At 35.6% G+C, this 16204-nt stretch overlaps 1 protein-coding gene across 1 annotated transcript; it reads right to left on the bottom strand.

The window, feature by feature from the left end:
• Positions 1–327: 327 nt before the first annotated feature.
• LOC121428415 (melanocortin receptor 4-like) lies at positions 328–5503 on the bottom strand. Its single transcript, XM_041625013.1, has 2 exons — positions 5291–5503; positions 328–1107 (listed from the first exon to the last, which is right to left on the bottom strand). The coding sequence occupies exons 1-2, from the start codon at positions 5501–5503 to the stop codon at positions 328–330; spliced, it is 993 nt and encodes a 330-aa protein (XP_041480947.1).
• Positions 5504–16204: the final 10701 nt, after the last annotated feature.

Here is a 16204-nt window from a genome sequence, read left to right as displayed (position 1 = left end):
TGTAATTCTTCAAGTGTATTACTGGATTTTGAAAGTTTTACAAACAAAATCATTCAATATCTGCTTTTTCACCAAATAAAACTAACGTACCGTTAGACTACTCCCCCCATGAAAAAAAGATGTGCACTCTTAAAGATGTTAAGCAACATACTGTCCACACAACAATTGGTTAAAGCTTTATCCAATTCTGGCATGTTTTATACCAATAATGTGTGCTTTGGGTGAAAACTACACAGTATCGGTTGAAAACTACCAAGAATTTGATATTTTTTTTAACCAGTTGTTGTGTGGACAGTATGTTGCCCAACATTTTAAGAGTATGTGCAATCAGGTGTTGACAACATAGCTGACTTGGTTTCCTTGTACTGCATCCAAACCTCGGACTTCATGCTGCTCATTAGGAGAAGATTCCGAAGGCTCTGTTCTCAGAGAGGTCTCAGCAACGCTACTGTTGTTGGCAATACTTGATGCAGTTTCCTTACCTCCAGTCTTACGACATGGGCAGACCTCCTTCAGAAGCTGGCGAAAATCGGTTAACCGACTCCAGTAAATGATGGGATTCAGAACGCCATTAAGGGACTGCATTCCGCGCGCAATCTTGAAAGTAACTCCGTACCAAGGAGTGAATTGACGGTTATCGAATGCCAGGTCTGGTCTTGCGGTGGATATGAAATTACATATGCAGTATGGGGTCCAGCATACTATATTAGTTAGCACAACAAGCGCAAAGGTCACGAGGACTCTCCTATTCTGTTGCAAGCGTTGTACGAGCGCGCGGTCGGATAAACCGGCTGCATGCGCCGCCCTTGTAATAGCCCAGTACACCAGCAAGTAACACACAGTAGAGATACCGTTTGTGGCGAATATCATAGCCGGTAATCCAAGTCGGATGATTGCTAAACTCGTGCTTAGATCAATACTGAAGAACGTTACAAAGGGTACGGCCCAAATTAGGAAGCAACCAATGATACAGCGAGGGGCTGTGACGATGTTGCGCTTGTTGAAGGGGTCGAAACGAATGATGATGAAGCGGTGGAGCGCCACAGCCAATGTGCTGAATATTCCTATGAAGTATAGTGATCGGTAGGAAAGGAGGATCCACAGAACCTGAGGAAATCAAGCAAATATGAAAGAAGAAGAGTTAGAACAACAATCGATTTAGTTCCAAGACGATCCCAGTTTGTAGCAAATGTTTAAAACTAAGATACACGGGATAGTTTGCGTATAATCCACATTTGGAGTTTTCTGTGATCGGGTTCTCAGTCAAAATGAAATATCTGCTTGCTTGTTTTTTAATATACGTAAATCAATTTCCTAAACGTTGGAATGGTCTGAAAATTTCAGGATAAAATCGGTCAGAAGTTTGGTCATATCCAGTTACTCAATTATTACTCACTACCATGACTACAATTTTTTAAGCCTAAATAAAACATTTTTACCAACCTTTTTGGGGTGTTATCTTGCACCCTATAAGTGGAAAAAAGTTTTGGAAATGCACATTTTTTAAAATCATTATTCGCACCAAGAACGCTTGTTTGCGATCTAAAAGGCGCAACCTAACTTTTCGAGGTGCATAATTCTTTAAAGGTACATACTATAGACATAAAAAGGTTCAAATTTCAACCTTTATCACTTGGTTCATATATAGGGTGCTTAGTAGAGCATAATTGCACTAATCAGCACCTCTTGATGTGTTGCAAATAATACTAACCCTTAGGCATGTTAAAATGATATATTAAAGTTTGAACCCACTAACCCCTATTACATTAAGGTAAGGTACGTGTTAAAAGAGCGAAGAAAAAATTCATTTTAGAAGCAAAAATAAAAACCTAACAATCTAATCATGCTAATCATGCTAATTATAGAGCGCCAGAGAGCCCAACGATCAACTCCAAATATAAATTTTAATGGCTGAAATGATTCAGTGGATATTAGACTTCGGTTAGATGGAATTTGATACCTTCGTTCGATTTAACAATATTAATCTTTTCCCTACGTTTTAGACCGTCTTTTGAATCAACATCTGAATTATTTACAAACACAAAGATGTGCAAAATATTGAAACAAAGACTCTATTAATATGTCTTTTGGCGAAGAAGCCCTACAACAACAAAGTATAAAATATATAATTGATTACATTTACAAGGAAATGAGTTCACACAATAATATTGATTGTAACGACCATAATAAATTGTCCTGCTTATGCAATTTATTATTTGTAAAGTGAGTTCTTATACTGACTTAATGGTGGCACTATTTGAGAAAGTAGGCAGTAAACCTCTTCAAGTGTAGTTACTGCCACATTTATTTGTTTATTTATTTATTTATTCATATAGTTTACCAGGGAAGCTCATTCAACAAAAGTTGATCTTCCATGAGGCCCTGGATAACAAACAATACAACTATACAATTAAAAACAATCATTGGCGATAATACATATACAGTCATCAGTATATTATGACATTGTTGAAATACAGACTATAAAGTGGCAACAGTATTCAATGAAGTAATACATTAAAAAAGAGATGATAGTTAAAAGCATCAGTCCTGAAAGGGGAATTGGTATTGCATCGTAGTTGATCGGCCCAGGCAAGATTGAGGAAATGTCTTTTAACAGAGAGTTTGCATAAAACTTTTTACCTGAGAAAACTCTGGTAAAAACTAAAAGTAAGGTTAGTCTGATTTCTGCCATTGACTTTAACACAGGGAAGAAACTCCGGTAAAAACATCCTGAGTTTTCTCAGGTAAAAAGTTTTATGCAGCGGGCCCCAAGACATTTAAAACTATTACACTTTTCAATTTCAATACTTTCATACTTAATAGAAATCTCACTATCTTTTAATACCTTTAGTCTCTTTTTTTTTATACTTCCAATGATCATATATTTGGTTTTATCAACATTTAAACACAGCTTATTTAACTTGATCCACTTACCGATTGCATCAAATTCATTCTGAAGCTTTACTTTTATTTAAAAAATAGACGTAGCACTTACATATAGGGTAGTATCATCAGCGTACATTACTAACTTTCCATGATTCAAAACTTTTAACATATCATCAATATAAATAACAAGTAGGCCTAAAAAGAAACGGACCTAATATAGATCCTTGTGGATCTCCAAGGGAAATACATCGATCATTTGATTTAGCATTTTTTATCGCAACATATATTGTTTTCTGTTATTTTAATACGAATTAAACCATGCTAAAGAAAAATCACTTAAACCTATATTCTTTAATTCATTCAACAAAAAAGACGTATTTACGGTATCAAAAGCACGTCTTAAATCAATGAAAAGCGCTCCTGTATCATTTGACTGATTAAGAATAAATTCCGCAACAACATGAACAAACAAAAGATTAAATCAAAATTGAGAGATAAATGAGGAGAAGGGGGAGGATAGAAAGATAGAAATAGGGGGAGTGAGATAAACTGCGTTTACTTAAAATAAACAAGTGGAATGCCTCTGGCCGTCTCACCTGCATCACGCGGTTCAATGTAGCAGCAGTGCTGACTTTGAATACTACTCTAACTCGCACAAGATGTTCAGTGATACATGGTTACTCTTATGTCCACTTTTTATGAACTAGACCAATAAACTTACAGAGATATGGTGGTTATTCAACAAAATACCCCAACATGGCCAAAGTTCATTGACCTTACATGACCTTTGACCTTGATCATGTGACCTGAAACTCAAACAGGATGTTCAGTGATACTTGATTACTCTTATGTACAAGTTTCATGAATCAGATCCATAAACTTTCAAAGTTATGATGGTAATTCAACAGATACACCCAATTCGGCCAAAGTTCATTGACCTTTGACCTTGGTCATGTGACCTGAAACGTGCACAGGATGTTCAGTGATACTTGATTACTCTAATGTCCAAGTTTAATGAACTAGACCAATAAACTTTCAAAGTTATGATGGTAATTCAACAGATACCCCCGATTCGGCCAAAGTTCATTGACCCTAAATGACCTTTGACCTTAATCATGAGACCTGAAACTTGCACAAACTTTTCAGTGATGCTTGATTACTATTATGTCCAAGTTTCATGAATCAGATCCATAAACTTTCAAAGTTATGATGGGAATTCAACAGATATCCCCAATTCGGCCAAAGTCCATTGACCCTAAATGACCTTTGACCTTGGTCATGTGACGTGAAACTCATGCAGGATGTTCAGTGACACTTGATTAACCTTATGTCCAAGTTTCATGAACTAGGTCCATATATTTTCTAAGTTATGATGACATTTCAAAAACTTAACCACAGGTTAAGATTTCGATGTTGATTCCTCCAACATGGTCTAAGTTCATTGACCCTAAATGACCTTTGACCTTGGTCATGTGACATGAAACTCTAATAGGATCTTCAGTAATACTTGATTAACCTTATGGCCAAGTTTCATGAACTAGGTCCATATACTTTCTAAGTTATGATGTCATTTCAAAAACTTAACCTCAGGTTAAGATTTGATGTTGACGCCGCCGCCGCCGTCGGAAAAGCGGCGCCTATAGTCTCACTTTGCTTCGCAGGTGAGACAAAAAGAGCTTATTACATCTCCAGCTGTCATTTCAAATTGTTTAATTTTCTGTTCAATCATAGTGAGCATTATTATTATTTACATGAATATTAAAAATAATAAGTTACATAATAAAAGAATTAATTGATTTGCTATACCCTGTCGACGAACAGACAAGAATGCTTCACTTTACCAAGATACATGCTCTTTGGCAAGATACGCATTTATATATATATATATATATATATATATATTATATATATATAATTAATAATTTTCAGAGTTTTTCAATGTTACCTTGAATCAATGAAAATGAACGATAAAAGGAACACTGCTAGCTAGTTAATTAGAATATTTCTTATTATTTATTTTATAGTGAAGGTTTAATTTGCATTTTATTATCATGATTAAGCAGAAAAATGAGAGAAATATATTCCGTGTATAGTGAAATTGTGGCGAAATTATGTACCCGAAATATTGATTTTATCATCTTTCTTTAATTTTGAGGTTGTAATTTTGTCACGTCGAAGGCGGAAAGGTGTGTACAATATAAAATCTATTGTGGGGCAATGTAATAAATTCGAAAGCAATAATCCAAATATTGTTTTGAAGTGAGGTTTGACAAAATTAACAAGAGAACAAAGATCCTCAGTTATCGTGTTCACAGACATTCCTTCATCAGTTGAATGTAATGGTATACACATTTTTTTATTCCTTTTCCTTCCATCTTATAGAATTAATCACGTGTTCACTTACCCCTCTGTACAGAACACCTTGGTATAACAGCCCTTTTGCAACGATCACAAGTAAAGCTGAAAGTCCATCAGCCAAGGCGATGTTGCAGGTGAAAATATTCTGGCGCTTTCTCATCTTCTTGATCGTAATGATGATGCCGACTGTTAGAGCATTAAGGGTGAAAGCCAAACCTTGGAAAATGATTTCAGCCATGTCTTCATTAAGATCAGCCATGTTGAATAACTAAGAGTGCCGCGGTTGGAACGATATAGAATGATCGTTTGCCGAATCTCCTAGCAACAACAAGCTGTTTTTATAATGAGAGTCAAATTTTGAATTACATTTTCTTCTCAAAAAACCCACCCCGCCTAATTGCTAACCAATAAAAAGAAGCCTTACTGAAGAAATAAAAAAAAAAAAAAATTAAAGAAAAATCAGTCAGTGTTTGCCATTTGTTCCATTTTTTTTCTTTCATAACATTTTGACAACCTAGTGAACTTTTCAAATAATCCCGATGTGAGAAGTTTGCACAATTAACTTCCTTTTCTGATGACGAACCATCTCGGACAAATCTTTTTTTTTTATTTTACTTCGCTTTGATTTTCATTACAATGATGCTATTTTGCAAGGCTTCATAAACATAAAAAAGTGCTCAGGATAAATTGATTCAAAGAAAATGAAGAGAAACTGACCTTCATCTCGCCTCCAATAGGAAATTGACATCGGCAAAGAAAACTGAAAAAACGCATCTTGATTGAAGAATCGTCTCCATTTTGTAAAATAGAATTATTAATATCAATAGGCCTAGGTGATTTTTTTTCTATCAAAATGATATGGCAATTGTGAAATCAAGTCCATGATCAAATAAAGAAAGTGACGAAAGTGCTACGAAAAATTCGAAAGGTAAATCAAGAAAGGGACCCGTTTTCCTTTCGCATTTTCCTTCTAAGAAGTGCACCGGAATTAACGGAAATTGACTGTTCGTCGATTAAAAGATATCATGGTCATATCTTTTAACTTGTTTCTTGTACTTACAGTACAGAACTATTTCTTTAAAGCGCTAAGTGGTTTTAATAACGAAATCCATTGACTACGAGTATTTGGGAGGTTTTGAACTTCCTCGCTGCACTTTCTGTCATTTTGTATTCTTGATTATTCAGCATTCCTATTTCAAACGTTTCGACCGTTTTGCATAGATTAAAATACAGATGAATAGCTGTTTGTTTGACGTTCATTTCCTTGACTAAACGCTGGAGAGTATCTTATTTATCTATTCATACAAATATACAGACACACCCACGAACACACACACACACACTTATATTTTTATATATATATATATATATATATATATATGTGTGTGTGTGTGTGTGTGTTGATAACAGACTTCGAATTAATAAAGATAAAACTATTAAAATCAAAGTCCTTAAATGAACTTAACGTTTATATTGAGGGGCACAAGATTGAGCAAGTCAATAACATCAAATATCTTGGACTCATGATTGATGATAAGTTCAAATGGAATGCTCACATTAATATTCTATGTAAATATGTCGCATACAAAGTCCAAATTCTTGCCAAACGTAGTAAATTTGTTAACTCTAACTTATTGAATATATTGTATAAATCCACAATTCAACCATGCTATGATTACGCATGTTCTGTATGGGGTAATTGCCCAGAAGTTTACAAAAAGACATTGTTGAGAATACAAAAAAGAGCAGCACGAATTGTCACGAAAAACTTTGATGAGAAATACAATGGAACTAAGTTAATGACGGACTTGTCGTGGCCAAACATTGAACAAAGACGCAACTATTTTCTTGCACTTATGTACAAATGCATTAATGGCACAGCTCCTGGAAGATTGTGTAATGAAATTGAGATGTATTGTGACCGCCATGGTTTTAACACAAGAAACGCAGATTCTTTAAATGTAATAATACCTAAACCTAAGCTAGAATTATTCAAACCATCATTTAATATGCTGGTGCTATGATATGGAACGAGCTTCCACCCAGTCTCCAAAATGCAACATCACTCGATAATTTTAATTTGAATACAAGAAATTGATTCCAAAACCATGATGTGCAATTTATATGTACTACATGACCTGAGAGCTTTAATTATTTAAGGAAGGGAATTGTAGCCCAAAACCCGATATGCAGTTTCATGTACATTTTACCTACCATTTTGTTCAAATACACTTCGATCCAAACATTGTTTTCTTTTTTTAGTACCTATATCTTTGTCGTAATTCGTTACAATTTATTATGTATTATTTTTTTTTAATTCAGTTTGCTTCATAAATATATGAAACACATGTGTTATGTATGCTCATACTTTAATGTAAATCATATAACACTTTTTTATTCCTATCTCATATCAGTGTTCAACTTATGAATTTGTTTTATTATCCTGAGTTTTACCGATTTTTATATAGTTCTATAACCATTAATTCATACATTTCGTCCATGAATCGTGTACTTTTTTGGTTGTTAAATACTTGAATTTAATTACATTTACTTTATTTCTTTGTATAACATAATGAAAATGTTCTTGTATTGCATTGCATCACTTTAAACACAATCTTTTAGATATTACTTTGATTTTTATCTCATTTATAATATATTATTGATTTACATGTATTTATGTTTTTAATGTCAGGACCATGATGTAAAACAGTTTTTAACTGATCTTGTCATCCTGAATAAATAAATAAATATGAAGAGAACAATGATAGGGGTAGCTTAAATCAAGGTTCCCCAGAGCTATCTGCCCTTTGGAAAAATTAGTGATGCCGAAAAAATGTCAGTCTGCCGGGAATCGAACTCGGGCCCCCAGCTTTGAACGCCAGTGCATTAACCACTAGACCACAGAGACGGGTTAGTGGCTAGGACGACCCCGATTGTTCTCTTCATCCATTTCTTTCACAAAATATTTAAATAAAAGAGTTGCCGAAGCTGTTGTACATATATGATTTTTTTACCGACGAACACACGCAGACACACACTAGTGTATATATGTGTATATATATCTATATATATATATATATACTTCACGGGATTTAGTGATTGCCAGTGGCGTACCTTGGGTCACGGCATCGGGGGCACCAGCAAAAATTTTGAGTCACTCATGAACGCGCGAAGTGCGCTCTGTTGCCAAGTACACCGACCTCATAGAGACATTTTGAGGACAGTGCTAAGCGCTGCATTTGTTACAATTACATCTACACATAAAGCGCTTGCAGTCATTGCAATCATGATTAACATACGCATCTCAATAATCAATTCTTGCGAGCTAAAAATTTAGGAAATTCGGACCTGAAGAGGGGCTTGTTTGTAGGAATTCACGAAGACCATATGGATTTTACTGACCAACTGATGCGAAGCGCGAGCTGGATTTTTTTTTTATTCAGATAAGAACATTCAGATAAGGACATTTTGAGGACTATTTTTAGGAATTCATAAAGAGCAGACATATCTCACCAATCCACTCATTCGAACCTAAACACGGACATGAAATGTTTTATATTAAGACCTTAAGATATGGCAATCAGTATAAGTAGTCATGTAAAGGAAGCATATGTCACTTCATAAAACAATAATAACTCGATGTGCGAGGAAATATGAACTCAAAAAAATGTTTCGAAATCTTACTCTCCTCGGTTTAGTGAATATCAATGTGTAATTAATATCATTTAATTCCCTTAAAAGTGATACCGTACATGATAGGATTTTGCTTCACACGGAGGTGCAGTCCCCTGGAATGCGGGGCAAGGTAAAAATTCAAATGTTGCAAAATGACACAATATTGAAAGTCACTGTTCTCTTTTTCCGTGGTGATGAGTGAGTTTCTCAGCGGTTTCTTTTGTTTTCATGCACCTTAATACCCCCATTACACCAACGCTATGTCCATGCAGTTCACCATCGCTACGTCCATGCAGTTCTCGCTACGTCAAAGAAAAATTGCCATGACGCAGTGGGAACTGCTGCAGCGTACTGAGAGCGTAGAGAGAACTGTTATTGACGTGGCAAAGTCTGCATGATCTCCGAAAACAAATTGAACATGTCCAAAGTCCGCGTAGCGCGGAAGCGCCGTCTAAACCGAGCGAAGTAATGACGCAGTAAAGACCTACCAACAGCTTCATAGACGTAGCGGACACCCCGGGGGGGGGGGGCACTCAGTATATAATGCATAGTGGGTATGTGCCGCGGAGGGGACCCCCATTTTTACACTCAAATTTCCGTTCCAAGGCATAGCATTTTTGCCTTGTTGAGAAAAAGAACAAAGAAAGCCGCTCCAAAGCTTCGCATATTTTTCGTTACGCCAATCCGATCGCGTTGAATGAGCTGCAATTTCGGTGAAAAGCGGCCGCAGAGCTCCCCGGCGGAGGCCGCGCAAGCTGCATCATGCACGCATGACCGTTCCGTAGGGATGCATACGAGATCATACGCTGGCGATCCGTTCCAAGGACCCCCGTTTTCACAAACATTTGTCGTTCCGAAGCCCGTTCCGAGGACCCTCCTTTTTATAATAAGCCCGCTCCAAGGCCCCCGTTTTTTGTCTCGCCCGCGGCACACCTCCACCACTTTTTTGGTCGAGTGCCCCCCCCCCCCGGGCGGACACCGAAAGAACGTGGCAACAATTCTGTCCATGTCTACTCAGGTACTGCCACTACGCGGCCACCACGTAAACTTGGTTGGCTCTACGTCCAAATAGACGAAGGTACAGAAAGTCGCGCAATCTGCTGGATGTAGTCGGAACGTAGCGGGAACCGTTTCGACGCAGCATGGACCGGCTCTACGCGCAGAATGAACTTTGTGGACACATGCACTACACACGCAGCATAAACGTCACTTTAACGTGATGCGGACGTAGCACGCACGTGACAATGTCTCATCTTTCGAGAAATTCAAACAAAGTTGGCGCCACGTTCCAGGGTTTCTTCTGAACTTCAAGAACGTAGCGGGAACTTCGTCTGGTGTAAAGGGGGTATAACATCAACATTAACATAGAATAAAACACACCTGCACAAGCACATAACACATACATAAACACATAACAAACAAACAAACAAACAGACATACGTGGGTATTTCAAACCAAGACTCAAACCCTGTTATCTCACAGAACATTCACTACATAAACCACAACAAAACATCCAAAATGAAAATGGAAGGGCTTGATTTGAATAGATTTTAATCTCTATTGACACAGACAGAGGGAAGTTCTTTATTGACCCTTCCTGAGTATTTCTGCTCGTTTTGCAGCTTTTCAATTCAGACCTCATCCAATCCTGATCTCTTTGTGATGGCATGATCATAACAAGCATGGTATCATTTAAAAAAATAATTAAATGATCCTTTGAATGATATCAAATATGCATTGTTCAAAATTGGGGGTTAGGAGAAATTAATGGCCAAACTAAGATTTCCAAACTTTTTTGAGGGGTTTATTTGGTGTATATTGACTTGAAAACGAGAGGGTTTAATACAACAGGATTATATATCTTGTTAAACAGACAATGCAAGCACCAGGATCAACGAAGACATAGGCCCTGAGTAAATTTTGTTTCATAAGCTTATTAAAAAGGTTTCTTATGTAATATAGCATAATTGTAATATAATATACCATTAAAATGAACAACATTTTTTGTTCCCACTTTCTCTTCCTCTTCCTCCCTCTTCCTCTCATTTTTCCCGTTTTTCTTGGGGGAGGGGCACGTGCCCCCCATGCGCCCCCCCCCGTAGTTACGCCACTGAGTGATTGCCTCAATTAACAAAGAAGCTGTAGAAAATTAACATCAAAATTTTAAATGGCAGGAAAAATCACACAGCCACATGTCCCGGTCCCGGTAATCGCTGAATCGATCTGAACACGGTGTGTTCAGATTATATCAACCGGGACATCCCCAGTGGATCTGTGGGTGATTGTGTGATATTGGTCCAGTATTTAAAGTTGTGATATCAACTTCTTGTATCATCTTTGTGATCAAATCAATCACTTGAACATGCCTGTGAAGGACACGTGAGATGTCACTTGGACTCAGAAACCATTGAGCTAATTAGCTCCATGCTGAAACCAATTGATGTGAGGGGCGATACACTGTTAGAAAAAATAAAAGAAGTTCCTGCAGCAGAGTCTCGAGAACACCTGTAATCTTACCGAATTGCGTAATCTTACAGGAAATTGGTAAAAAACCCGTGATTTCACAGAAAATAAACAGAAGATTTTGTAGAAAGCAATAACAGAATCATTCTGTAAATTCATAAAACAAGAATTTTTCTGCAATTTAACAGAACAGGTCTGTTTAAAAAGGGGAAAAGGGTGTTTTATTCAAGGAAATTTGTAAGATTTCATACATCAAATACCAATTTCCTGTAAGATTACGCAATTCGGTAAGATTACAGGTGTTCTCGAGACTCTGCTGCAGGAACTTCTTTTATTTTTTCTAACAGTGTAGACTGTCTGTGATTGAACCAATCTCTTTATCATTGACATATTCTTAGTAAAGATTATTGAAGCTAGCCTGTGTTACAATATTGTTCATTTTGACTGAGTGCCCTTATAAAGTTTGATCAGTTTCTGTTTGAACCCAGTTAAGATCTCGTTCTTCCTAGTCCTTTCTGTCTTTGATTCCATTAAAATGTATTAGCATGGATTTAATAGATCGATCTCAATGTCTGAAATATCAAAAGACTATATCTCTCATCTCGACCTGCAATGAAAATACTATTTTGAAGGATAAACGCGCAGCAGGAGTTGATGAACAGCATAGGGACAGCATAAGACATCGTCGTTATGACTCAATTAAGCTGAGGGGAGGACGATACAGAAATGTTTACTTATACTATAAGCGCATCTGATTCAAACAGTTCGTTGAATTCAATGAATAATATTCCTACTGTGGAAATCGTTGAACTGGTGAATAGTACTGATGCCTTTGAATTTCTAAAAGGTTTTATTTGCCAACTCCTGGTATTTACCGTGAATTTTCTTTTCGATCTTTCAGCAGTGATTCATATCAATAGTTTTCTTACCGTTTATTTTTTTTCTTTAAATGAAGCGCCATCAATGAAGATAAAATAATTAATCGATGCACTGTTACAACACCACTACAGCAGGGGCTTATCAAAAGCGTATCGCGAGCCACGCGTGCAGAAAGTGACACATTTTATTTATTTGATTTATTCTTTCATTCGTTTCGTTTATTTATGCGTGTATTCATTTCTTTTAGTTCATATTTCACAACGGTAGCCCATTCAACACAATATGATCTTTCATGCATGAGGCCAGGGATAAAATAAACTACAAATACATACAATTTAAATCAAAGAATGATGATTTATGAGCAGTCATCTATGTATAGAAATACAACCAAAATATACAAGCATTCAATAAATCAATGCAAAGAAAATGAAAAAGGAAAAAATAAGTAGGCCCTACATCTGAAAGGGGATTCGGTATTGCACCCTATTTGATCAGGCATGATTTGGAATTGTTTTCAGACAGTATGAAATACGGTAGGCCTTTAAGTTAGGCCCGACGCACACTGTGCGATTCGTTGCGATCCGAATATCATTGAAATTGTATTGATGTTTGAGATGAACATTCCAGACAATAAAATCTTAGCGATCAGAATTCATGATAGTGGCAAGACTACTGAAATCAAAATCCAGTCTAGCTCGAGCCTCCCTGGAGGATTAAATTCAATTCCAAATCGTGATGACGTCATCGTCGGCTGCGACTCGATTTTGACTTTACTCCGTCCACATGGCTTGCCGCAAAGCAAAGTTATCATTTATTTATCCTAACATTATGTCGAACTTCTGATATGATAATTACTTCTTGGAACTTTAATATTTAATGCGATTTATCAAAAACTTTGAATTCTATCGGATCGCATAATGTGCGCTAGGCTTTACTTATAATTCTCTGAGGCATACCATAAAAACAGGTATCATAAACTCCTATTATAGTCTGTACAACATTTACCGAGAAATATATATATATAAACCACGATGAGCAATCCGGTGAGTATTCATGTTATGATCTTTAGAAATTTCTTTTAAAAATATCTGATAACTCATTAAGATACTTATAAACAAATATACGTCTGAAGAGTCTACTTTTTTAAGCGCATCCGTCTTAAACGATATATGAATTTGGTTAACATATTACAGTTTAAAAGAGGCCTTTCTGTCCTATTTTTCAATTTCGATAACTTCAGTTTAACCTATAAATATATATTTCACAGCAGCAATCCATTTGTCTCTGAATAAGACCAAATTATATAAAACAATATCAATGATGCTTCGACATATATTTTTATACTTTTGAGCTTCACAAGTCGTGCAAATACTTTTCTAGCTAGACAACACCTGTCCATAACAAAATATCATCAATTATAACACCAACACATGAAAAAAACTATTACACTTTTCAATTTCATTATTTTTATACTTTACTTATAATTCTTTAAAGTATATTTCATAAAACACATGCATGCAGGCATCGTAAACTCCTACTGTGATCTGTACAACATTTACTGAGAACTATTATATAAACCACGATGAGCGGTACGGTGAGTAATCATATTATGAGCTTTAGAGATTTCTTTTAAAAAGTATCTGATTAATCATTAAGATATTCATAAACAAATCTACATATGAAAAGTCTACTCTTTAAAAAAGGAGGCATCCATCTTAACCCGCACGATATTTCCGAAACGAAAAAAGTTAACGCCGCAAAATTTTATGACTTTTTTCTGAAATCACGCGCAACTTTTGAGACCAAGTTCACGACATACGAGTATAGCAATGCGATCAACGCCGCGTGACTTTTTACGAGACAATGTCATGCCGAAAAAGGCTCATTTTTATAGTTTGTGTACAAAGTCTATGGGAGATTAAATTAGGAAATTTCCAGTGAAAAACAATGAAAAATCAAAGATAAAAACAAATCAATACATAAAGAATTCAAAAAACAAATATTGTTTTTTAAATTTTTCTTTGTGGAGACCTTTAAATTAGATTAAAAAGATGATATCTTGAAGAAAAAAAGAAAATTTGAATTGAAATTGGGTGTTAAATATGCAAATAATGTTTTCACGAATAAATTTGAATATTTTATTATAATAAATAAAAAAATTATCGTTTTCAGATTTATTGTACTGGCCTGTAGTTTACGTGGAAAAGATTGTGCGTGCTAAATTTCGGCGCGATCGCGCGAACGGCGGCCGAGATCAGAAGGGGGACATCATGCCCCCCCCCCGTCCTCAATATTTCATTTCATTTCATTTATTTTCCATTTCCAACAATCATTAACATTTGCAATAGTTTTGTTACATACATCTTGATATAATTATAATCAATAAAACAAAGAAACTTATTATGTATAATAATCAAGATAACAGGTCGGAAACGGAGGAGGCTGCTAAAAAGCGAAGCTTGTAGGATGCAGCCTCCTATAACACACGTATGAAGAATATAAACAAAAGCACAAACCCAACATAGTAGACATTTGAACTTAAATCTATCTGAATGAATAATTTAAAAGAAATAAAAAGAAAGAAATAGAAAATGAGAGAAAATAGCAAGATCAGTGGTCTCCAGATTCTTGCCCCAACACTCAAGGCGAATTTACAGAACAGGAAAACGAAAAATATCATATTTCACAGCTCGTAGTGCTGAGTATATATGAAAAATATAATGTATGAGTGATGAAGAGTTAAAAAAACTAACGAGTATCTTGGAGAAACTTTTTCAACTTAAATTTAAAAGAATTTAGGCTTGGGGAATCTTTGATAGTATTATCAAGAGTGCCCCAAAGTCGAGGGCCTTCGAAAGTGAAGATGGATTTGGCAAGAATTGTCCGGGGTAGAGGAAAATGAAATTCCTCGGATTGACGTGTAGGGTATTTATGAATAGTTTTGTTTTTATTAAACGAAGAATCAAAGATTGATGGTAGCATATTATTATTTAATTGATACATAAATTGACCCAAGTTATATTGATATAATGTTTTTACTTTTAAGATTTTATTGTCAATAAACAATTGGTCTGTGTGGGATCTCCAGGACATATTAAAAATAACGCGCAATGCCTTTTTCTGTAAAAGTAATATTCGTTCTAGATATGATGTATGTGTATTTCCCCAGACAATTATCCCGTAGTTTAGATAGGGTAAAATTAATGTTGAATAAAGCATTTTTAGGGAGGAAGTTGGAAGAAAAAACTTGACCTTATTTATAACACCAATATTGCGTGAAATTGTACGGCATATAAAATCAATGTGTGTTTTCCAAGATAAATTGTTGTCTACTATCAGACCTAAAAATTTTGTTGTAGTGACCACTTCAATGTCAGCGTTGTCCAATTTAATATCGTATGGTAATTTATCTAAAGAATTGCTGAAAAGCATACATTTCGTTTTTTGTACATTGATTGACAATTTATTAGATCTTATCCATTGTACTAGCTTCTCCAGTTCAATGTTCAATATATTGACTAAAATATCGGGATTAGGATGAGAATAAAGTACATTTGAATCATCTGCAAAAAGAATATAAGATAACATTGTCGAAGAATTGTGAATGTCATTTACATAGATCGAAAATAAAAGTGGGCCCAGTATGCTGCCTTGAGGAACACCCCAATTAACCTTTAGTAGAGAAGAATTGTGTTCATTTATGTGAACAAACTGTTTACGGTTTATTAGGTAATTCCTGAACCACTCCAAGGCCTTTCCACGGATTCCGTAATTTTCAAGTTTGTATAGTAGTATTTCATGATTTATAGTGTCAAAGGCCTTGGAGAGGTCCAGAAAAACACCTACTGTATGTTCAAAGTTATCAATAGCTTTTGTGATTTTTTCAACAAATGAAAGAGTGGCATGAGAAGTACTATGCTTTTGGCGGAATCCAAATTGAAAG

Source organism: Lytechinus variegatus, chromosome 15, assembly GCF_018143015.1.
Source record: "Lytechinus variegatus isolate NC3 chromosome 15, Lvar_3.0, whole genome shotgun sequence".
NCBI classification, from domain to species: domain Eukaryota; kingdom Metazoa; phylum Echinodermata; class Echinoidea; order Temnopleuroida; family Toxopneustidae; genus Lytechinus; species Lytechinus variegatus.
Note: the sequence above shows the minus strand (reverse complement) of the source record. Positions and strands in the feature narration are given on the sequence as shown.

Bases quoted from the DNA above. Each gene is read 5' to 3' on its own strand.
- LOC121428415 (XM_041625013.1), bottom strand. From the start codon at position 5,503: ATGGCTGATCTTAATGAAGACATGGCTGAAATCATTTTCCAAGGTTTG. The intron at 1,108-5,290 runs GTAAGTGAACAC...TGATTTCCTCAG, and splicing joins AAGGTGTTCTGTACAGAGGG to GTTCTGTGGATCCTCCTTTC.